General features: G+C 39.3%; 1 protein-coding gene across 4 annotated transcripts in view; it reads left to right on the top strand.

Moving 5' to 3' along the window:
- NELL1 (neural EGFL like 1) overlaps positions 1–25,780 on the top strand; it is a 753,092-nt gene that overhangs the window by 716,494 nt on the left and 10,818 nt on the right. For all 4 annotated transcript variants that reach the window (XM_023646175.2, XM_023646174.2, XM_070273436.1 and 1 more), the window contains one exon: positions 12,169–12,362. In XM_023646175.2, coding sequence (XP_023501943.1) covers positions 12,169–12,362 — 194 coding nt within the window. The remainder of the gene's footprint in view (positions 1–12,168; positions 12,363–25,780) is intronic.

Consider the following 25,780-nt stretch of genomic DNA (forward strand, 5'->3'; position numbering starts at 1 on the left):
TCCTTTTATTTCTTTTTCTTGGAAAGTGTTCCTTTTGAAAAGAATGAGGCCATTAGCTAGATATTCATCATGATTTTCATCAAGCAACTATGTGCTAACATTTTGTCCTATAGTTATTCCTACAACCCTTCAAGTTTGTTACAAGTCCCCATTTTATAGACGGATAAACCAAAGAACAGAGAGGTCTGAATTTTCCCTTGATACAGAGCAAGTAACAATTTCTCATCTGAGAAGTTGTGAAATGGCTTACTAAAGCAATTGGTTTGGGAATGCATAGAAGTAAAACATGGATTCAGATATAAGTTTCTGCCCATCCCTAGACATATGATCTTGTAGCAACTCAAACTGGGTCATCTTCCTGCTTAAAAGTCCTTGAGACAATGAGAGGGTGGTATGATCAGACTATTAGTCCAGCTTCTCTTTGAAGACATGTAGGTGGGAAAACAGGAAGATGCTGTAGCGATGGTCAGGTCAATAGAAGTGGAGAGCAGTGAATAAGCTGCGTTTCGGGGCAGCTGGTGAGGATTCTATCAGCTCCAATTAATTGTGATGTTTGTTAGGGGCATTGCTTTCATTGTTTTATTGTTACCTTTTACATATAGTGAGCATCAGTTAATATTTGGAGAATCTGTGTATTCGTTGATGTGTTGGAGATTTGCCATTTGGTCTTTGCAGAATGTCACTATATTTCTTTTCTACAGAATTGAGAGCCTGCCGTTGTGTAATGTGGTGGGATAAGCCTGACCTGAAGTCAAGGTGCCTGTATTTGCATCCTAACTCTGAACCTTGCTAGCTATGGCCCTGGGCATGTTATAGGACCCTCTGTTGCCTGTTCCTGTACTTCTTATACTGGGGTGCAAGCATTGTTGAAAGCATGCGGCTTCACACAAGGGTATACAAAGCTGGAAGAGGGACCTTACTCTGCTCAATGGTTTGAGGGGAAAAATGATCTTTTTATCCAAACAATCCTGACTAAACTATAGATGGGCATGTAAAAGTGATTTTTAAAATAGAAAACATGAAACATCAAATAAATTTCAGACTCGTGGTTTCCCCTTTGCGTATGTCCTGGATTCTGAGAAATGAGTGTTCATTCTTTTCTGCCATGGAGATGAACTTGGTAGAAAGGTTAGAGAAGCAATGATCATTTGTTCCTCAGTTCGGTTTTGTTTTAAGTGGAGGTGATGGTAATGTTAACATTCTAAGTTTTTTGGAAGGACAAATTAAACCATGGATTTTAATGGATTTTGAAAACTTTGAAGAGTACAGTAAATAAGAGTATTGTAAAGTTTTGCTATTATACATAGTAAAAAGAAAAATCTCTATTTCACAAGGATCTGTTAATCATGACTCAATAAAAGTCTTGGGGATGGCCAGGGTACCAAAGCATCTGCAAGTTCCTGAGGAAGATACTTGGAAGGAATTACAGTCATGCGCCAAATTGCTGTCCTGGATCGATGTCCTAACGCTCTTTGTTTCAGGCAACAGCGGACTGCATATGAGACGGCGGTCCCACAGATTAGCAACATTTAGCCTAGGTGTGTAGTAGGCTCTACCACCTAGGTGTGTGTAAGTGCACTCTGTGATGTTCGCATGACAAAATTGCCTCGCAATGCATTTCTCAGAACACATCCCTGTCATTAAGTGATGCATGACTGTGTCTGATGTTTGCCTTTGGCTGTTAAAATTTAATCTTCCCAGGAGCAGGAATTTGGTCTGTTTTATTTGTATCATATTCCCAATGCCTAGAAGAGTGCCTGGCGTATCATACATGCTCAGTAAATATTAAATGAATTAGTGAAGGGACTCAGAGCAATCACTTCTATCACTAATGAGGACATTGGCCCCTAATTGCTACTTACTCTGAGGAGCTGAGCTGGACTACAGATGAACTGTAAGAATTCCTTTTGTTGCACTCTACCAGCCTGAGTGGTGTCAAATATAAACGAAGCCGGACACTAGTCCAAGTGATAAGGACAGATTTTAACCAGTAATAAACCATTGCAATAGGGAAGAGGGTCCAGCGTGAACTGAACTCAACTTTGATTTGTGCAGGGTGACAGGGCCTTTTAAAATGAGAATGAGGGAGGAGAAATAGTGAGGACTTGAGTAGAATGGCAGAAGTGGACATTTACAAGAAGCGGGAAGGGGACATCAGTCCATGTGAATCCCATCTGAGTTTGTTAATAACTGGCTCTTATCAAATGTAGGCTGCTATTCTCCCACGGAGACTGGGAGACAGAAGTCCTATCTTCAGGTGTTGCCTGGAACAAGCAAAATTCTTTGGGCATCCTTGGGTTTTCCCAGGCAGGAACTTAAGGAGGCTGGAGTCATTATCTTAGGGGTGTGACCTTGAGCTATTTGAAACTATGCTAGTGTTTGTTCAGACTTAATGTGGAGGGGTTGGGTAGACAAAATAATTTGTGCAGAGAATCTGCAGTGTTTATAGGCCAAGGTTGAGGCCTAGTCGAGAAGAGGACTCAGAGGAGCCTGACTAGAGTTTGCTCAAGGAGAGAATCTTTGTCAGTGCCCTCCTTTGCTTCCCTTTGGAAACTAACTTACTTTTGGCCCTCACAGTTTTACCTCCCTTAGGGTAAAAAACACAGAAAGACAAACTTAAAATAAACAGAACTTGTCTCCCAAAGTCTAGAGAATGGACTCACGTCTCTTACTCTCTGCTTCATTTTCCTATGACTCCCCCACAGACCTTCTAGATCTTTCCAGAGACTATCCCTTCAAAATAGGAGGCAGCCCCAAATCTATTTTTACCAAATCAGTTGACTAGGAGAAGAAATATGAAGAGAAGAAGAAGATATGGACAGATGAAATTCTCCAAGAAAAGACACCATGAGATCACATTAAGATTTATTTATAGCCTGTTTGTTCTTTCAGTAGACACTGCCTTTCTTGGCGTGATCATCCAAATTGCTGTCCTGGATCGATGTCCTAACGCTCTTTCCACTGGACAGGTTTTTGGAAGAGCTATGACCACTTCCTGGAAGTTAGGGAGCACAATAAACAGAGTGGTAAGAGGAGACAACCAATGGCAGGTGGGGAATGGCTTTGAATTCGTGACTGCTGTAATCTCACCGTCTTGTTATTTATCGAGACCTGGTTTTAGAATGTACAACTGACATGTTTCTTTGACCTCTGACTTCTATGTAAGCTGCTGGATGTTTCTGTAATAAGTGAAATCACTGGTAACCTCTCTGTGCCTAAGACCTTTCCTTGGAGATGAGAAATTATTTCTGATCTGACAACTTGCTTGAGAGAATGATTTGTCAAAATAGAGTTAGTTTTGGTTTTTACCCTGGCTGGAGTCCTCGTGCTTATTTGTCAGCAAGGATTACATTCCCAAGGCTTCAGTGCAGACAGGAAAACCATGCTTCTCCCTTCATTACTCTCCCTCTTTGACACCTACTTGAAAATACTCATTAGGAGGGACTAGAGATATTTCAATAAATATCGAATGTCCAAGAACACTGTTTAATTCTAAGGAATCCTTGTTATTCTGAAGCTGGCTTCTTCCACTCACCTCAGTCCTAGTCTCCATCTGTCACCACTCATATTCTAACACTGGAGTTACCAGCTCAGTCCTCCAGCGGTGAAAAGTAATCGCGTAAAGCTAGAAAGGGAGAAGATCTTAGAAAACACTTTATACACCTCCTATATTTTACCTAAGTGAAAACTGAGGCCTCCAAAGAACGAGGCTTCTTTTTTCAATCACAGCTCAACCGGATTCAAACTTGACGTGTGTATGCATTTCTTAGTAGGTGAAAGACACTGTAAAAGGTGCTGCGGGAGACACAAAGATAAATAAGACCAAAATATTACTTCTGAGTGAATAAGGAGGAGAGAAAAGTCTGTTCACAGCAAAGCATCCAAGGTAACGTAAGGAGATGTAGGTAACGTGAAATCAGATGGCAGGAGGGTAATGCTTTGTAGGTGAGGGTGAAGTCCTGCTGAAGAGAGTACATAGTACAATGGCTGTACAAGAGAATGTGTTGGCCTGGTAGTGGGCAGCCAGTGATTCATAAAAACATACCTGTTCTACTTCTCTGTGAAGCAGATGCAGCTGATTCCTGTAAGCACAGATATGAAAACATATAAATCTAGGGTCGTTGGCATCAATACTGTAGCTTCTCTGTGCAGCAGAATTCTCTTTGGACAGAAAATACTTATTGATTTTTTATTTACTCTCTCCACTGGTCAGAACTGTGTTGATTTTAAACAGATTTCATCACTAGTTAAAGAAGCATGATTTGTTATTGGCAGGAAGCAAACCAACGTGGCTAACTCAGAAGGCTGCTCTGCTTTTATTCTACTCTTGTTTTCCTACCTAGAAGGAACTGTGTTCTCCATCAGCAGTAAAACACGTCAATTTGTACGGCCTATAAACAAACTGTCATCAGTGACCTAGGCTAGTTCATGGAGTGTCAGAAAACTATATTCTTTCAATGACAATCCCTTAAATATTAACACCAGATTTACTGATTAGGGCTCACAGAGAGCTTGGAGTGTTAGCATTTCTGGGGTTGACTGGCCAATGTACTGAGCAAATGCGTGAGAATTTGTTGTGAGAATTCAGAATTCAAGTGGAAATCCCCAGTAAAGAGATGAAGGGGTGAGCTGGCCACATAATAAGGTGGTGGCGCAGATTTGAATACATCCTGAAGAAGTCGGGGAGTGGAATTCATGAGACGAGATGAACTCTGTGAGAGAGAAATTATAGGGACAATATGAACAACAATGACACCAGCTAATCGTTTTTGAGCAATTACTACATGATAAGCGTTGTGTTATGTGTTTACTCAAATTACCAGATGATCCCCATGGGTATTTTTCATCCACATTTCTCGAATGATGAGACTAAGGCTCAGACACGTCAGGTAAATTGTCCAGAGTCATACAAACAATAAGTTGCAGGGGTGGAACTGGGATGAAGTTGATTCATTTGTCCCTGTTTGCCTGGAATATTCCTGGTTTTAGCACTGAAAGTCACCTATCTCGGGGATCACCCCAGTCCCAGGAAAGCTGGGACTACAGGTCACATTAATGGGCACCACAGCTGCTGGGTTCCAGAGCTTGAGCTTTTTCTTGAGGAAGATTTGCTACCCATCCTCCTCTTCTTGCTGAGGAAGACTGGCCCTGAGTTAACATCCATGCCCATCTTCCTCTGCTTTATATGTGGGACACCTGCCACAGCATGGCATGGCAAGGGGTGCCATGTCCGCACCCGGGATCCGAACTGGCCAACCCCAGGCCTTCAAAGTGGAATGTGCGACCTTAACCACTGCACCACTGGGCCAGCCCCAGAACTTAAGCTTTTAATTGGTGTGTTGTATTGCTTCCAGTGAGGAGAAAGAGAACCAAAGACCAGAGATGGAACCTTAGAAAATGTTACTAACTTAAAAAGTGGGAGGAGACTGTAAGCTCCATACTTCTAGCACCATGTCTGCATTCTTCGCCCCTTTTATTCCCAGTCCCTAACACCAGGTCTAGGACAGAGTACGTGCTTAAGAAATATATGTGTAATTAGTTGATTGATGATTATTAGTAACTGGATGAATGAAAAGGTAAGAGGATGAACAAGGCAATATTATATCCCACAATATCAAGAAGAGAGTTCTTAGACTGAAATAGTCAATAACAATTTTATTACAATATTTGTTAAGCAAAGGGTGATGATTTTGCAAACTAATGGTCATGAGAAACTTCCGGATTTAGGCTTTGAAGAGAGGGTCACATGGAAGCTTACAAACATTTAGGAGAGGATGAAGATGGGTAAATGGAGGTAGCTGCTAGTTGTAGACACTAGGAAATAATGCCTGGATCTAGGGAGTAGTTAAGGAAAGAGGGAGCCCAAGCAAGGTTGTTTTCTTTTTCTTTTGTTTCAAGAGAGAGTCTGATCAGTTAAAAGAAAAGAGGAAGATTCGTTGGAAAGTAACAAAGCACACACTGAGCAATAAGAGAAATACCATAGCAAAGAGTTTCTTCCTGACTCAAGAAAGGGTGGAGGCTGGAACAAAGGCTGAAGAGTTGACACTGGAGGGGCACTGGAACTTCTTCCTAAGAGATACTCAATAGTATCTCAAATAGACAAAGCTAAAGCTCGCTGATCTCCTCTTTCTGTCTTTTCCTTTTCAGGCTGAACCCCTCACATTTCATTAAAGCACAGCAAGTTGGAGCCCTTCACTGTGCTGCTGGGTCTCTTCTGTTGTGTCCTAAGTGTGTCAGCACCCCTCTAAATGGTCTGTGCTCTAAAGGGAATGTAATGTCCACATGTGGTGTGACTAGCAACCAGAGAGCATGACTGTCACCCCTCCTTCTGGACCCGAAACTTACTGCGCAGTTTAACTTTTCATTAGCCTTGCATTTTGCAAGCCACATCAGACATCATCAGATTTCTCTACTTGTTTCTTTCACTTATTTTTCTGACATTGGGTGTGTATGTTTTTCTGTGTAATTTTCTCTCTGCCACGGTGAAAGCAGCATCAGTGCCCTAGCTATGGGGGAGGCATCTGTGCTCTATCTTGTCCATCATTAATAAACCCCCAAGCTCTGTTCTCATTTCCAAGCTACTAATGCCTCGTAATGATTTCCCAGTCAGAACACACGCAGCTGGGTATTCAAACCCCAGGTTAAATTTTGTTTTCTGACACATCACCTGTTTTGAGTTTGAAAGTAGGACTAGATGTGTTGTGAAAGTTACTCAAGAAAGAGGAATACGGGGTAATGAAAAAGTTCACTCCTTTGACCTAACGCTACCAACCCACTGAAGAAAAATGTTTCCCTTGATTTCTCAAATCAACTGTAAAAGTTTCAGCTCCTAAGGCAGGTACCATTACAGTTGCTATACTATTAAAACTTCTGCAGAGCCGTTTTTTTTGAAGGGTAAGGACATTGTTTGAGGCTAAGTTCAGATTAGTTTGATTGCAGCTGATATAGACATCTCTGAATTGTATTTTCTTACATGCCCAAGTAACCTAAGAACCTCAAATTAAAGAACAAAGTAGACTGACTAGGCACAACCAGACAATTTTAAAGGTAAAATTGAGCGCAATAATAACAGCTTTCAGAAATTGCGAAAATGTCAATGCAAGAAAATTAGTTCTAATGTAAGCTTAGCTGTGGAATTTTATTGAAAAAATTCTCATCTGAGCATGGAGCATTTAAGTAATGAATTTATAAGGAGAAACACAAGGAAATCAGAGAGCCATTACTTACAACAAGAAAAAACAAGTACACTCTAATGATTATAGATTTGAATATGGAATATTTTGCCTGATTTTTGCTTCATTGCCTCTTTGTCATAGGAGGGCTGTCTGATGATTTGGGTGAGTATCATGGGTGAATGTCTTTGTGTTTGCTCAGCAGAGAACAACAGTTGCAATATGTAAATAGGGTGCCTCTTCCCTTTGGATGCCTTGGGATATGTATAATAGATTAAGTTGGCTTTGTGCAGAGCAAACAGGTCCATATTACCAAGAATATGAATAATGTCGGTTCCCATAATTGCTAACATCTGGCTTTCCATAAATCTGCTAAATTGCATGGAAGCAGAATTAGATTTCTGCGTCATAAGTAAAGCAATTACATGGAACTCTGTAAGCAATATGGTCCTATATTCAACTGTGAAATCCTTTCATTCTGGCAAAAGCAAATCCAAGCTTTTCATCCTGTTTTTATTGTACACACTAGGTATGCTCATCTTTATGCTCAGGTGTCTCAATTTATGAGAAGACAGCATTGCCAATATAAACTTTGTAAATGCAAAATAACCAAATGCTACTAAAGCTTATTATAGTTGGGCATTAATTGCCAATTTAGGGGAGACCATAAATTAAATATCTTTTTTTAGTCACTGGTTGTAGATCTGTTGAAATCACTCTTCCAGACGATTTCTGGATTGATTTGTTAATAAGTATTCCTCTGCCCTTGACCACAGGCATTTGATAAGAAACTAAGGTGGAGGAGGAGGAGGGAAGGTTGCCTTCCTATTTCAGTGTAGTTACTGTTTTGCTGTATTTATTGTACTTTGAACCAGAGACAAGGGCCTTCGCATAAGAAAACTCAAGAATAAAATGTGTTCCCTGAAGGGGAGGGTTGTGGTTATGCCTTATGCTTATTGAACGCCCCAGAGACCAAACTTTGGTAAAGTTCTATAATAGTATCGGTCTGTAAATTTCTTGGATAAGTAAGTTAAATCAAGTAAATACACTGAACATTGTACTTGGCCCTGAGAAAAGAAAAGGGAAAACATTTAGTCTCTGCCCTCAGTGAGCTTGCTATCTCTCGATAGAGATGGATATGTCAAACATGGAACTCCTACGAGATGCACGCAAGGATAGCATTGTATATAAGGTACAGAGAAAGCAAAATGTCTATAGTGACTCTCTTGCAGGATGAGAGGTGGTGACGCTTGACCTTGATTTTGAAGAATGAGTGGGAGTGAAGATGCACAGGAAGGGGAGTGCTTACCTTGTCAATTAATTAATTTATACTGCAGCCCATTTCATCTAGGCTAAAAGTAGAGACAGGGAAGGCGCGAGTACTCCCATAAGAGGAAAGGCATGCCCCAAGGCACAGACAGAGGAAACAGCATGGTCTGTTTGTGTATCACTCATGGCTTTTGAGCAGCAAGGGGAAGAGACAGAAGGTAAGGGCCAAGTGTTAGATTGAGGCTTACATGATACATTAGGGTTTTGAACTTTCTGTGACAAGCCTCAGAGAACAATTGAGAGGTGGGAAGCAGAGGAGTGACATGGGCAGGTTTGCTTTCCAGAACAGCACTCCCCTGGGGAAGGTGCGTAGAGCAGTGTTTCTCACCTGGCTCAACTGAGCCCGGATGGCTGGATCCTACTTTAGTGTCTAGTGGTGGTGAGCCTGGGCACCAGTACGTTTTAAAGGCTCCCCAAATGTTTCTGTTGTGCCCACAATTGAAAATCTCTGCCTTAGAGTGAGAAGTGCCTTTAGTCAGGAGAGCAGAGAGGAGGCTAATGCAGTGGTCCCGGGGATAAGTGTGCAGATCTGAGCTAACACAGAGTTTGAAAAAATCTGAATTTCATTTTTTATTACATATGTGATAAGCATCTGTCTGTCTGTCAACTTACTCCCTATCTCTGTATCTCCCAGATATACAAACTAAATCATAAATGTGATGAGAGAAGTATAAGACCAATTTTTTTTTTTTTGTACGAAGAACATTGGCCCTGAGCTAACATCTGTTGCCAGCCTTCTTCTTTTTGCTTGAGAAACATTGTCTCTGAGCTAACATGTGTGCCAATATTCCTCTATTTTATGTGGGACGCTGCCACAGCATGGCCAGAGGAGTGGTGCTAGGTCTACACCTGGGATCCAGACCTGCAAACCCGGGCCACCAAAGCGGAATATGTGAACTCAATCACTATGCCACAGGGCCGGCCCCAAGACCAAATATTTTAATTATTACTTTCAGCAAAAACTGGAGAGTGAGAATAATGCAAATGTATCTCTTCAGTATTGTTCCAAGGTAGCATCTACCTAAATACAAAGCCACATGGACCAACTTTCATTGTAATGGGAGGTCAGAGGACGTGAATTATTACTAAGAACTGGCATCATATTGGAAGATGCTTAACTGAGGAGGTAGGGGTTGAACTTTGTCTTAAATATTTGCATTCATTAAATCAAGAAACAAATATTTATTGAGTCATTAAGTTACCTACATTTTTATTTTCAAAGGGCCATAGATTAGGTGGTTATGGTTTTATACAGGAGATAAATGCAGGTCTGAGAGGTTAAATAATGTGAGCAAGAACATAGAGCGTAATGCATAAAATGACCAGTGGTTAGTAAGCACTCAATTAAATAGAAGAGCTTGGTTTTGAACATGGGTCACCTGGCTCTCACACTCAATGGTACTTTTAGTTGCGAAGATTTAGAGCAGAGGAAGAAGACTGGGGAGATGAGAGGTTTCTAGGCAAGAGCACCATATGGTCAAATGCGTTGAGAATGGCATGGGCATGACCAGGAACAGTGAGGAGGTATGAGGTCTGATTGTAGCAGACCTGGATTCTAGGCTTCATAATTTGGGATCATTTCCACACTCTTCAAAGGAGGAATCATTATTCATTAACTAAATGTCTTGACTGAAGCTACAATTGGTGGGAAAAAGACAAACAGTAAATCTCGGGATGAAATAGTTCCTAGAAATGTTGTTGGAATTCCTTAACATCTTCCACTCTGTACCGCTGCTGTGAAACAAGTCTTATACCAATACAGTGCATGCACTGTAAGGGCAGACAGGTCATTTAGTTCTCATTATTTTTAAGTGACAGTAGTTTCAAAATTCTAGCAAACTGTGAGTAATTAGATTAAATTCAGAATTTCAAATACAAATACTAAAGAGGATCTATATAATATCTTATTCTTGAAAATGAGTTGCAGTGTCTAGAGGGTAAATGATTGAAAGCAGATAAAACCACAAAACATTCTAGCATGCTGAAAGATGGCTTGAGACTTGGGGTTGGCACAGTTTGGTGGAAAGAAGTCTACAGCATCTGTCAGAATTCCCAGGACACAATCTGTGATCTAACATACTAGTTGTGTGACCACCTAACCTCTCTGAACCTTAGTTTCTTCTTTTGTAAATTGAGAATATCTCCCTCTTGCAATTATATGGCATAACTTATGAAAAAGCTTTGAAAAACTTTGTAACAATATATATAAGTAAGTAGTAGCAGTAAAATTTATATTATGCCTTTGAGCACTTTAGGGGAAAATGCCACTTACAATTGTGTTTTTTTTTTAAAATTTAGTTTCACAATCCTTAACCAAATGCCTACAACCTTATACTTATATAAGTTTGACACTTATATTTAACATGAAATTTGGGATGTAGAATAAGTTAATTTACACTGTCTTTTTCTAACTTACTATAGGAGGCAAACCTACCCATAGTTGTCTATATATTCTCTTGTGTTCCTCCTGATCACCTCCACGAGGACAGTGTCTTATGTGTCACTTTCAACATTTATAGCACCAGTGTGCAAAGAACCTTGTGCATAACAAACTTTTGGTAAAAATTTATTGGAATCAATGTTGTCATCTGAAGGATATCTGAAGGGTATGGCAATACGTTAGTCACTGGAGTAGAAGACTCTGATAGACAAATGACCAGTGTCTGCAAATCGCCTAAAGATCATCATAAATAAGAAAAAAAAAATCAAGTAGAGGTTTCTTGAGTGGTCTGAGAACTAGCACCAATAAGTAGAAGTTACTGGATAATACATTTCATTTCAATTTAAGGAAGACATTTCCAAAAGAGTTATTCAATGATGGAATTGGCTGCCTTGGGAGGTAATAGATTGCCCACTGGGAAAGGCCTCAAACCAGGTCCAGACAGCTATGTTTGAGATGTTGTTAAGGTCACTCAAGCTTTGAATGTCAGAGAGGGCTGACTGGATTTATGTGTGCCTTCCATACTTGGCTGTCAATGAAAAACAGTGAAATGTATGTGTGTCTTTCATCAGCATCCATCCCATCCCCAACCGTAACTCCAAGATGTTTTCTCGTGTGGGCAGAAATGCTGCTGGCCATTAGGGTGGTGAGGCTTTGATTAGGCAAGGCATCTACCTAGAATTATTTCCTGTTCTTTCGCCTTTGGTCCCAGGATCTGGGGGTAGTCTAGTTGGCTCAGCGTTGCTCTAATTGCTCACTTGTTCCTACTCAGTGGCTAATCTATTCACACCTTTCTAAAAGGCCCACGTCTCCATAGGGTATATCCACACTGTTAACGAATTAGCAGTGTTTATGGCCCCTGGATGGTAATGTCCTTGAGAATATCCGAAAACTAGTTCAGAGCTGCTACTGGATAATTTAGTAATTGGAATCTGGCAGCTGCTGGTTTGAGTCTCAGACCTGCCACTTGTTAGCTATATGACAGTGGGCTTGTTATTTAACGTCTCTGGGCCTCTGCTCCATTATTTGCAAAACAGAGATAAGAACAGATCCTCCTACACAGACCTGCCTTTCAGAGTGAATGAGATAATGCGTGTGAACAGCTTGGTACAGTACCTGGAACAAGGGAAATGTTCAGTAATGTTAATTAATGCTATTATAAATGATTATTATTTTCTAATAATGATCTTGGCTAGCTTCTAAAGCTCTGTGCTTTTTTTATTGCAGACATTGATGAATGTGCCTTAAGAACTCACACCTGTTGGAATGATTCTGCCTGCATCAACTTGGCAGGGGGCTTCGACTGCCTGTGTCCCTCAGGGCCATCCTGCTCTGGTGACTGCCCCCACGAAGGAGGACTGAAGCGCAACGGGCAGGTGTGGACCCTGAAAGAAGACAGGTGTTCTGTGTGTTCCTGCAAGGTGAGGCTGATGTGGTGCAGCAGAAATTCTAATGATGCTGCTGAGTGGCAGGCAAACGTGCTTGGTGAAAATTGATCTGTGGGGTTGAGAAGAGAGTGCAGAGCACAAGGCGGGCAGGGCAGAGAAGCCAGTGTTAGTTCTCCTGCTGGGAGCTTGTCGTGCCTTTAAGATTAGTTGGGTGAGAGCTTTAATAAGCCCTCATCCTGCATTTATACAAACTTGCTGATTAAAACTACTCTTTGCTTGAAATGATCACCTGCCTGAACTTGCTCACTTTTATGGGGACATCCAGAAAAACGAGGCTCAGACTTGCTTCCGGTGGTCAGAGACAGGTGGACTTCCGTTCTGAACAAATGATAATGATAGCACGAGGCCTTCTGGTAAATGATGTCTTCTTTGTAGTTCTCATTGCTAGGCTATTCCTTACATTAAGTGTTTGGAAGTGAGTTTAATGCTTACGAAAATAAACTTCTGTCATCGACTAGTTTTGCTTTATGCTTTGCAAAATGGGCCTATTAAAGTGTTTGATTTCCTTGTGCTTTATTTCTTCTTTGTTGATCTGGCCTATTCATTTTCCTTTGGTATTGCTTTACTGTAGCTCTTGCACTGTACTTTTATGTACGTTGGGATGGGGCTTTTTAATCTTGGGCTTTCTGAGCAGGGGAGCCACTAGAAACGACTTGCTTAGTAGGCTCTCAGAGATCTGCTCTCCTAACAAATTCAGAGTGCTCCCTAGAAAGAGAGTTGAAATGAACCTTGAAAAGCCATCCAGTTCGTTCACCGACCTTCATGTCCGTCACACCTCCAGCAGACCTGGGGGCACCTATGTAGGAGAGCTACGTCACCAAGTGGTTAGATCATTACCCCAGCATGCCCGTGTTTTCCCTTATGCATAACTAGTTCCACACATCCAAACTTAGGTCCATTACCCCCATTTATTGAGCACCTCTTGGGTTCCAAGCACCCTGTAATTTAAAAACAGAATTACATTTAATATAGCACAATTTTGAAAGATGAAGACACTGGGTTTCTAAGTTTTAGGGCACGTAAGGTACCCTAAATATCACAAGATAGGAATGTCAAAGCTGGGAGCTGAATTCCATTTGGTTCCCCAGATTTCATGGTCTCGCACCTTGCCAAATGTCCTGTAACACTCTACAGATGATGTCTGTTGAGATATATAAAACCAATTAAACAATCAGTGAATCCAGCTTGACTGAGCTCAAACTCTCAACTCAGTACTACGTTAATGACTGTGTGGGACATTCCCTCAAGAAGTTTTCAAGTTATTAAGTACAATATTTAACCATGTGACACTGACTCAAAGGGCAAAAGCTTTTTGTTTTTTTAATTAAGGTAAAATTTGTATATAACATTATATAAATTTCAGGTGTACACTGTTATAATTTGAAATCTGTATACACTACAAAGTGATCACCACCACAAGTTTAGTTACTGTCCATCACCATGCAATTGACCCCTTCACCCATTTTTCCCAGTCTGCAACCTCCTTCCGCTCTGGTAACCAGCAGTCTGTTCTCTGTATCTAAGAGTTTGTTTTGTTTGTTTGTTTTGCTTTTCTGAGATCCACATATAAGTGAAATGATTTAGTATTTATCTTTTTCCTTCTGACTTTATTTCATTCAGCATAATACCCTCAAGCTCTGTCCATGTTGTTGAAAAAGCTTTGAAATAGTTCCTAGAAATGTTGTTGGAATTCCTTAACATCTTCCACTCTGTACCGCTGCTGTGAAACTAAGTGTTATACCAATACAGTGCATGCACTGTAAGGGCAGACAGGTCATTTAGTTCTCATTATTTTTAAGTGACAGTAGTTTCAAAATTCTAGCAAACTGTGAGTAATTAGATTAAATTCAGAATTTCAAATACAAATACTAAAGAGGATCTATATAATATCTTATTCTTGAAAATGAGTTGCAGTGTCTAGAGGGTAAATGGTTGAAAGCAGATAAAACCACAAAACATTCTAGCATGCTGAAAGATGGCTTGAGACTTGGGGTTGGCACAGTTTGGTGGAAAGAAGTCTACAGCATCTGTCAGAATTCCCAGGACACAATCTGTGATCTAACATACTAATTGTGTGACCACCTAACCTCTCTGAACCTTAGTTCCTTCTTTTGTAAATTGAGAATATCTCCCTCTTGCAATTATATGGCATAACTTATATATATATATATATGTATATATATATATATATATATATATAAGTAATTAGTAGCAGTAAATTTATATTATGCCTTTGAGCACTTTAGGGGAAAATGCCACTTACAATTGTGTTTTTTTTTTTTAAATTTAGTTTCACAATCCTTAACCAAATGCCTACAACCTTATACTTATATAAGTTTGACACTTATATTTAACATGAAATTTGGGATGTAGAATAAGTTAATTTACACTGTCTTTTTCTAACTTACTATAGGAGGCAAACCTACCCATAGTTGTCTACATATTCTCTTGTGTTCCTCCTTATCACCTCCACGAGGACAGTGTCTTATGTGTCATTTTCAACATTTATAGCACCAGTGTGCAAAGAACCTTGTGCATAACAAACTTTTGGTAAAAATTTATTGGAATCAATGTTGTCATCTGAAGGATATCTGAAGGGTATGGCAATACGTTAGTCACTGGAGTAGAAGACTCTGATAGACAAATGACCAGTGTCTTCAAATCGCCTAAAGATCATCATAAATAAGAAAAAAAAATCAAGTAGAGTTTTCTTGAGTGGTCTGAGAACTAGCACCAATAAGTAGTGGCTGCACCAGTTTGCATTCCTGCCAGCCGTGTATGAGGTTCCCTTTTCTCCACATCCTCTTGAACATTTGTTATTTCTTGTCTTGTTAAGTATGGCCGTTCTAATGGGTGTGAGGTGATATGTCCTTGTAATTTTGATTTGCATTTCCCTAATAATTAGTGATGTTGAACATCTTTTCATGTGCCTGTTGAGCATCTGACTATCTTCTTTAGAAATATGTCTGTTTATGTCCTCTGCCCATTTTTTGATCAGGTTGTTTTTTTGTTGTTGACTTGTATGAGTTCAGTATATTTTTTAGAAATTAACCCTCTGTCAGATATATGATTTGCAAATATTTTCTCCCAGTTGGTGGGTTATTTTTTCATTTTGTTCATAGTTTCCTTTGCCTTGCGGAAGTTTTTTAGTCTGATGTAGTCCCATTTGTGTATTTTTTGTTTTGTTTCCCTTGCCTGAGTAGGCATGGTATTCGAAAAAATACTGCTAAAGACTGATGTCAAAGAGTGTACTGTCTATATTTTCTTCCAGGAGTTTTATGTTTTCAGATCTTCCATTCAAGTCTTTAATCCACTTTGAGTTAATTTTTGTGTATGGTGTAAGAGAATGGTCTACTGTCATTCTTTTGCATGTGGCTGTCCAGTTTCCCCAAAACCGTTTATTGAAGAGACTTTCCTTTCTCCCTTGTGTGTTCTTGGCTACTTTGTCAAAGATTAGCTGTCCATAGATGAGTAGGTTTATTTCTGGACTTTCAATTCTGTTCCATTGATCTGTGTGTCTGTTTTTGTCCCAGTACCATGCTGTTTTGATTACTATAGCTTTGTAGTATATTTTGACATCAGGGATTGGCATGCCTCCAACTTTGGTCTATTTTCTCAGGATAGCTTTGGCTGTTCAGGATCATTTTTTGTTCTGTATAAATTTTAGGATGCTTTGTTATACTTCTGTGAAGAATGTCATTGGGATTCTGATTGGGATTACATTGAATCTGTAGATTGCTTTAGGTAATATGGACATTTTAACTATGTTTATTCTTCTAATCCATAAGCATGGAATAGTTTTCCATTTCTTTATGTCTTCTTTCACTTCTTTCAAGAGTGTCTCATAGTTTTAAGTGTATAGGTCCTTTACCTCCTTTGTTCAGTTTATTCCTAGGTATTTTATCGTTTTTGTTGCAATTAGGAGTGGAATTCTATTCTTGAATTCTCTTTCTGCTAGTTTGATATTAGTATATAGAAATGCAACTGATTTTTGTATGTTATTTTGAACCCTGCAACTTTGCTGTAGTTGATTACTTCTAATAGTTTATGGTGGATTCTTTAGGGTTTTATACGTATATAAATCATGTAATCCACAAACAGGGTGAGTTTTATTTCATCCTTTCCAGTTTGGGTTCCTTTTATTTCTTTTACTTGCCTAATTACTCTGGTTAAAACTTCCAGTAAGTGCTGAATAAGATTGGTAAGAGTGGAGTGGGCACCCTTATCTCATTCCTGTTCTCAGAGGGATGGCTTTCAATTTTTCACCATTAAGCATGATGTTGGCTGTGGGTTTGTCGTATATGGCCTTTATTATGTTGAGGTACTTTCCTTCTATGCCCACTTTATGGAGAGTTTTTAACCATAAATGGGTGTTGGAGCTTGTCAAATGCTTTTTTCTGCATTTGTTGAAATGATCATGTGATTTTTATTCCTGATTTTGTTAATGTGGTGTATCATATTGATTTATTTGCAGATGTTGAACCAGCCTCACATTCCTAGAATAAATCCCACTTGATTGTGGTATATGATTCTTTTAATATATTGTTGTATGTGATTTGCTAATAATTTGCTGAGGATTCTTGCAACTATGTTCATCAGCAATATTGGCCTGTAATTTTCATTTTGCATTTGTCCCTTGTCTGGTTTTGGTATTAAGGTAATTTGGGCCTCGTAGAATGAGTTAGGAAACGTCCTGTCCTCTTCAAGTTTTGGAATAATTTAAGAAGGATAGGAATTAAATCTTTGAATGTTTGGTGGAATTCACCCAAGAAGACGTCTTGTCCTGAACTTTTGTTTTTGGTGAGGCTTTTGGTCATGGGCTCTACTATCACTGTTAACTGCCTCACCTTGTGCTCTCCATGGGCTCAGGTGCTGCTGCTGCTCTGTGCACCACCTGTACTGCTGCTCCTGTTATCTGGAGGTACTGGCAGCATCACTGCCAGGGGTGCTGGTCAGACCACTGGCAGACCAGTTCCAGAATCCCAAGTCTGACAGTATACCAGGTGCAGCTGCCCCTCTGAAGATAAAGAATATCATAGCTGGAGAAGACAGTGACAATCACCTGGTTCAAACCCCTCATTCTGTAGGAGAGGGAGGATGGAATGACTCCAGGACTCTTTACTTGTGATTGGTCTATTCAGATTCTCTATTTCTTCTTCATTCAGTTTTGGAGGTTGTACGTGATTCTAAGAATTTACCCATTCCTTCTATGTTATCAAGTTTGTTGGAGTATAGCTTTTCATAGTATTCTTTTATAATCCTTTGTATTTCTGTGGTGTCTGTTGTAATTTCTCCTTTTTCATTTCTGATTTTATTTGAGTCTTCTCTCTTTATTCCTTAGTGAGTCTGCCTAAGGGTTTGTCAATTTTGTTTGTATTTTCAAAGAACCAGCTCTTAGTTTCATCAATCCTTCCTATTGTTTTCTTTGTCTCTGTTTTATTTATTTCTGCTCTCATTTTTATTATTTAATGTCTCCCACTGACTTTGAGCTTTGTTTATTGTTCTCTTCCTAATTCTTTTGGGTATCATGTAAGCTTGGTTATTCGAGATTTTTCTTGTTATTTGAGGAAGGCCTCAAATTGCTATAAATTTCCCTCCTGGCACTGCTTTTGCTGCATCTCATAAGTTTTGATATGTTGTGTTTTTGTTTTCTTTTGTCCCCACATATTTTTTTTTATTTCTCTTTTGATCCAATAGTTCACTAGCATATGGTTTTGTCTCCACATATTTGTAACTTTCCCTGCTTTTTTATTGTAGTTGATTTCTAGTTTCATACCATTGTGGTCAGGAAAGATGCTTGACATGATTTCAGTCTTAAATTTATTGAGGCTTGCTGTGTTTCCCAACATATGGTCCATCTTTGAGAATGTTCCATGTGCACTTGAGAAGCATGTGTTTTCTGCTGTTTTTGGATGGAATGATCTAAATATATCTAAGAAGTCCATCTCGTTTAGTGTTTCATTTGAGGCCTCTGTTTCCTTGTTTACTTTCCATCTGAAGGATCTATCCATTAACATACGTGGGGTCTTAAGGTCTTCCTACTATTGTTATGTTGCTGTCAGTTCCTCCCTTTAGTTCTATTAATAATTGCTTTATACACTTTGGTGCTGCTCTGTTAGGTGACTATAAAGTATTATGTCTCCTTGGTGGAATGTCCCTTTTATCGTTATATAATGCCCATCTTTGTCTCTGATTGTCTTTTTTATCTTGAAGTCTGCTTCATCTGATATTGCTACACCCACCTTCTTTTGCTTTGCCCTTTGCTTGGAGTATCATTTTCCAACCCTTCCAACTGAGCCTATGTTGGTCTTTAAGTGTGAAATCTTTTTCCTGGATGCAGCATATTGTTGGGTCTTTTTTTTCATCCATCAACCCATTCTGTGTCTTTTGATTGGTGAATTTAATCCATTTACATTTAGAGTGATTGCTGTATATGAGGGCTTAGTGCTTCCATTTTATCTCTTGTTTGCTGGTTGTTCTGTATGTCCATTGTTTCTTTTTCCTCGTATTTGTGCCTGTCATTTCTGTTTGGTGGTTTTCTATTTTGGCTTTCTCACTTTTCTCTTTATTTATGATTTGTGACTCTGCTCTGATTTTTCATTTTGTAGGTACCATGAGGTTTGTATCAAAGATCTCATAGATGAGATAATCCTTTTTCTGATAGCCTTTTATCTCCATTAGGTTATGAAGGTTGCATGCCCTTCCTCTTCCCCTTCTCTGTTTTTTTTGTCACAAATTATTCTTATTTATATTGTGATTTGTGACCAATTCTAACTATTTATAGATATTTTTGATGTTTTCTTTACCTTTATCTTTTATGTTATATTTAAGTGTTTGCTAAACTATTCTGATATAGAGCTGCAATTTTCTGATTTTGTCCATCTCCTTTCTCAAGACTAGTTAAAACTTTGCCTTTTTGTATAAGGTAGGAGGGCTCCTTTCAATACTTCTTGTAGGGCAGGTCTAGTGGCAATGAACTCCCTCTGCTTTTGTTTGTCCATGAAAGCTTTTATTTCTCCATCATATCTAAAGAGTAACTTTGCTGGATAGAGTATTCTTGCCTGTTGGTTTTGTCTTTCAGTATTTTGAATATATCATCCTGCTCTCTGCTAGCCTTATAAGTTTTCCACTGAGAAATCCACTGAAAGCCTGATGGGGGTTCCTTTGTAGATTATTTTCTTCTCTCTTGCTGCCCTTAATATTTTTTCTTTATTATTGATTTTTGAGTTTTAATATTACATGCCTTGGAGAAGATCTTTTTGGATTGATGTAATTAGGAGTTCTATTAGCTTCATGTACTTGCATGTCCAGTTTCTTCCCCAGGTTTGGGAACTTCTCAGCTATAATTTCTTTCAGTAAGCTCTCTGCTCTTTTCTCCCTCTGGGTTACCTATAATCCTTATGTTACTTTTCCTAATTGAGTCAGATATTTCTCAAAGAATTTCTTCATTTTTAAAAAATCTTGGTTCTCTGTCCTCTTCCACCTGAGTCATTTCTATGTTTCTATCTTCAAGCTCACTAATTCTCTCCTCCATAGGGTCTATTCTATTCTTGATGCTTCCTACATTATTCTTTATCTCATTAATTGTGTTCTTCATATCCAGAATTTCTGTTGGGTTTTGTTTAGAGTTTCAATCTCTTTGTCCCATGCTGCACTTGCACTGCAGTTCCCAAGTTGTCTGAGGTGCTGGTTGCACTGCTGCCAGGGGTGCTAGGTTCACAGGTATCACTGTCATTGGCAGGTGCCTGCAGACCCAGGGTCTTTTATGCAGCCCCTGCTGCTGGTGGATTTGGCTTCGGGATGTGGCCACTGGGGGCTGGGTGCTCATGCCCTCTCTGCTGCCAGTTGTGAGTTGGGCCACCACTGCTGCCACCACTCCACGGACCATCCTAGGATGGGGCCACTACCACAACACAGCCTCCACCCCAGGGCTTTTGTGCACACATGGGGCCTCTGCCACCTTGCAGACATTCAGGTATGCAAGGCTGGGCCACCCTTGCCTTCATTCTCTTGTGTGGTCCACTGTGTGAGGATCCAGACCCTGGATCACTGCCACCAGTGTTGGAGGTAGGGGCTGCTCCCCTAGTTCCACTGCTTCTCGGAAGTCCACTCCACACACCTTCAGATGTATAGCTGCCTGGATCTCTTAGGCATCCTGTTTTGCTATGAGGAAATCCTTTGTTGGTCAGTGGATGTCTGTTTGGCTGTAATTTACAGAAGAGAGACAAAGGGAACCTCTGACTCTGCCATGATGCTGATGTCACTCCTGTTGGGAGGTTTTTGATTACTGATTCAATCTCCTTACTAGTAATCAGTCTGTTCAGATTTTCTATTTATCCCTGGTATAGTCTTGGAGGATTGTATGTATCTAGGAGTATATACATTTCTTTTAGGTTGTCCAATTTGTTGACACATAATTGTTTGTATTACACTTACAAACCTTTGTATTTCTGTGGTATCAATTGATCTCTTCTATTGTCTTTTTATTCTTCATTTCACTTATTTCCACTCTGGTCTTTATCATCTCCTTCTACTAACTTTGGCTTCATTCTTCTTTTTCTAGTTCCTTTAGGTGTAAAGTTATATTGTGTATTTGAGACCGTTTTTGGTTACATAAGGTAGGCCTGTATTGCTATGAAATTTCCACTTAGTACCACTTTCACTGTATCCCAAAGATTTTGGTATGTTGTATTTCTGCTTTCATTTTACTAGGTATTTTTTTGATTTCTTCAGTGACCCATTGGTTATTCAATCCATTGCTTAATCTCCACATTTTTGTGGTTTTTCCAGTTTTCTTATTGTTTTTGATTTCAAGTTTCCTACCAGAGTGGTTAGAGAACATGCTTGATATGATTTCAATCTTCTTGAATTTATTGAGATTTGTTTTGTGTCCTAACATGTGATCAATCCTAGGGAATGTTCTATGTACACTTGAGAAGAATGTGTATTCTTTTGCTTTTGGATGGAATAGTCTCTATATATCTATTAAGTCCATCTGGCCTAATGTATCATTTACGGTTGCTGTTTCCTTATTAATTTTCTGTCTGGATGATCTATCCATTTATGTAACTGGGGTGTTAAAGTCCCCTACTGTTATTGTATTGCTTTCAATTTCTCCTTTTAGGTCCATTCATATTTGCTTTATATATCTTGGTGCTCCAATGTTGGGTGCATATATATTTATAAATGTTATGTCTCTTGCTGAATAGACCCCTTTACCTTTCTCTTTTATTACAGTCTTTGTTTTAAAGTCTATTGGGTCTATTATTAGTACAGCTACACCAGCTTTCTTTGCATTTCTATTTGCAGGGAATATCCCTCTCCATCCCTTCACCCTTAGTCTGTGTATGCCCTTACTTCTGTGTGTGTTCTTAGTTCTGATGTGAGTTTCTTGTAGCACCAGATAGATAGGTCTTTTTTTTTTTTTTTTTCCATTCAGCCACTCTGTCTTTTGATTGAAGAATTTAGTTCATTTACATTTAAAGAAATTATTGATAGGTATGTACTTATTTCCATTTTGTTGATTGTTTTCTAGTGGTTTTTGTAGTTCCTCTCTTTTCCTTTCTTCTTTTTTTCTTCCCCTGTAGTTTGAAGGTTTTCTTTAGTGTTAGGTTTACTCTTTCTTTTTCTCATTTTCTTTTGTGTATTTGCTATAAGTTTTGGCTTTGTGGTTGCCATAAGGTTCATATATAACTTCCTATGTATACAACAATCTGTTTTAATTACATTCCCCCCAACATTTTATATTTTTGATGTCACATTTTACAACTTTTTATTTTATGTATCTAACTATTGTAGTTTTAGTTAATGTTACTACTTTTGCCTGCTAACCCTCATACTTGCTTTATAAGTTATTGATCCACTACCTTTACATTATATTTACATTTTCCTGTGAGATTTTTTACTTTTATATGTTTTCTTGTTATTAATTAGTGATGTTTCTTTTTACTTCAGAGAAGTCTCTTAACATTTCTTGTAAGGCCAGTTTAGTGATGATGAACACCTTTAGCTCTTGCTTTTCTGGAGAACTCTTAATCTCTCCTTCAATTATGAGTGATAACTTTCCCAAGCAGAGAATTCTTGGTTGGAAGTTTTTTACCTTTCAGCACTTTGAATATGTTGTGCCATTCTCTTCTGGTCTTCAAAGTTTCTGCTGAAAAATCTGCTTATGGCCTTATATGGTTTCCCTTATGTATAAAAAGTTGTTTTCCTCTTGCTGCTTTTAAGATTCTCTCTTTATCTTTAACTTTGACCAGTTTAATTGTGTGTCTTGGTGTGGATCTCTTTGGGTTCATCTTATTTGGACTCTATGGACTTCCTGGACCCGTATATCTGTTTCCTTCCTCAGATTAAGGAAGTTTGCAGTCAGTATTTCTTCAAATAAGTTTTCTGGCCTTTTCTCTCTCTCTCTCTTCCTTCTGGGACCCCTATAATGCAAATGTTATTCTGCTTGAGATGAAAGGTCTCTTAAGTAATCTTCATTTTTTTTAAATTTTTTTTTTTGTTCACTGCTTTGTCTGGGTGAGTTCTGTTGCTTTGTCTTCCAGCTCACTGATCCGATTTTCAGCTCCATCCAGTGTGTTGTTGAACCACTCTAGTGTATTTTTCAGTCCAGTTATTTAATTCTTCAGCTCTGTAATTTCTGGATGAAAATTTCATGTATTTTCTGTCCCTTTGTTGAAGATCTCACTGTGTTCATCCATTCTTATCCCAAGTTCAGCGATGATCTTTACGACCATTACTTTGAACTCTTTGTTGGGTAAATTGTGTATCTCCATTTCATTAATGTCTTTTTTCTGATGTTTTAGCTTGGTCTTTTGTTTATAGCATATTCTTTTGTCTCCTCATTTTGCCTGACTCTCTGTGTTTGTTTCTTTGTATTAGGCAAATGAATTCTCTTCCATTCTTGAAGGAGCAGGCTTGTGTAGGAGATGTCACTTGGGATCCAAAAGCACAATCCCCCCGGTCACCAGAGCTGGGCACTCAAGGGGAGTTTCCTATGTAGGCTATACATGCCCCCTAGTTCTGGTGGGGTTGTATGAGCTTCATGTGGGGTGGGGCTGCTCACCCTCTGTGTCTGTTTGTGCCATGTGTGAGTGGTGTGGGATCCAGGGCTGCTCAGCTTCTGCCTCAGTTGGTACCACATGCAAGCTGCTTGGTGGGGGCTGCTTGCTCACACTGTTAGCAGGTTTGAATGAGTGGGAAAAAATGATGCCTGCCAGCAAGGTACAGAGAGGACATAAAAATGGTGCCTGCCAGTGTTCTAGTCTCCGGAGAGAGTCCCAGCAGACTTCTGCAACTCTGGCAGATGCTTTAAGATTAGCTAGCGAATCTCCTTTATATATGGTCTAGGCTCTTTTCAAACTGCTGCTTTTTGCACTGAGTCCTGGGACAAGTAGGTCTGCATACAAGCCCTTTAAGAGTGAGATCTTTGCTCCCTACAAGCTTATGTTTCTCCTAAGCATAAGCTCCACTGGTATCAAAGCTAGACATTCTGAGCGCTTGTCTCTCTGGTGCAGGACCCAAGGGTTGTTGTGCCTGGTGTGGAGTACAAACCCGTTACCCCTCATGAAGAAGCTTTATTTATTTATTTATCTATCTATCTAGTTAGAGATCCCTCCTGATTGCGTGTCTCCATGCCAAGGTGTGGTTTGGGCAAGAGCCTGTCTCTCCCTCTCCTATCCATCTTGATGTGGCCCTTTTGTCCTTTGTTGTGGAGCAGGTGTTCAGCTAGTTCTCAGGGTTTTTTAAGTGGATTTCTTCCATCCATGGGAGGAAGTGAGTTCAGCATCTTCCTACACCTCTATGTTGAACCCCCATCCCCAACTCAGGGAAAAAGTTTTTAAAAGAAGGAAAAGCTCATTGTAGGTTAGAATAGTTGAAAAGGGCTTATAGAAGAGGTTGGCAATTAGTTCTCCATTCAGCCAGCAAAACAAGGATGAATGCCTTTACTGGTTCTTTTCTAGAAAATATTGTTTTTCCAAACTTTTGAGGATGATCACAACCTGACCCCAAATCCTTTTTAGAGTTTCCAGATCCCCAGTCTCTGGAATAGGTATGGGACTTTAGTTGAGTCTTGACTAGTCTGAAACCAAATGTCTTTATCAGTTTTTTTTTTTTTTTTAAGCCATCATAAATCAGGGAATTTACCAATCAGTCCAAGCAGCCTAAGCTGATTTATTCTACTTTGACTCCTAAAGTATCTCCAAAGTCTTATGAGAATTAAACTGAAATTGCCACAGGAGATGAACAATACTTATAATCTTATTAAGTTAATATAGTGCCCCTTCACCACTATGGCTCACCTTTATTCATAGATTTATTTACATAAATCCTTTTTTGTTTTCCAGTGGTATTTATTACTCATTGATAGCAAGGCTTCCAAGAGGTTGTGGAGGGCCTGGTTTTAGGAGCTGAATGAAGAACCCTGAATCAAATTCTGTAGATCATCCTCAAAAAGTGAACTCATTTGCGACCCTCCATGTTTGTTTGCATTATTTGCAGTTGAAAGTATTCTATTATTTTTTTTAATTTTTTTCTCTTTATTTTAAAAAGTATTCTATTCTGATTTGATAATAAAAGTCTCTGGTACTCAGGCATCCAAATGGGTTACAGTCCTGTGCTGCATAACGACATCTCAGTCAACAACAGACCACGTATAGATGGTAGTCCCATAAGATTAGTACCATATATCCTAGGTGTGTAGGAGGCTATACTATCTAGGTTTGTGTAAGTACACTCGATGATGCTCACACAACAAAATCGCCTAATAGTGCATTTCTCAGAATGTACCTCCATTGTTAAGTGACACATGATTATATTGTAATGGAATCATCATGGTGGCTAGAAGTAAAATTAAAGTACTGGCTTTTTAGTCATATCCTTGATGTTTCAAATTCAGATAAAACCAAATAACAGAATCACACAAACCAACAAAGGGTCAAAGCTTACTGTTGAAAGAAGCAGAGTCAAAGTTCTTTTAAAAAGCCACTTTTCCCCCTGAGAGTCAGTACACCAGGTTAGCTACTAGAATTTCACACCACTCGAAAAAGCAGCCTTGAAATATGTCCACAGCTGAATGGAGTTCAGTGATAAAGCTAGGCTAGCACAAATGGATTTGGGCTTTTGTTTAGATGCCGTGCGCTTCCTTGACAGCGGCAATGATTTTGTGTACCCCTAGACCACTGACTTGATTAGGCACAGAATGATTGCTGAACTCTTTGGAACCCTTGTTCCTCTAGCATTATGCAGACCACAAAAACCCAGAGTGAAAAATGGTTCTCTCTCTAGGCTTGATCCCTAAATCTTAGTTACAGTCCAGCTTCTTTTCATAGATACCCATCTGTGGCTCTTCCGTTCATAAATTTGTCCAGAGCCTTAGGAAGACGTCT

The sequence above is a fragment of the Equus caballus genome, chromosome 7, assembly GCF_041296265.1.
Source record: "Equus caballus isolate H_3958 breed thoroughbred chromosome 7, TB-T2T, whole genome shotgun sequence".
NCBI lineage: Eukaryota > Metazoa > Chordata > Mammalia > Perissodactyla > Equidae > Equus > Equus caballus.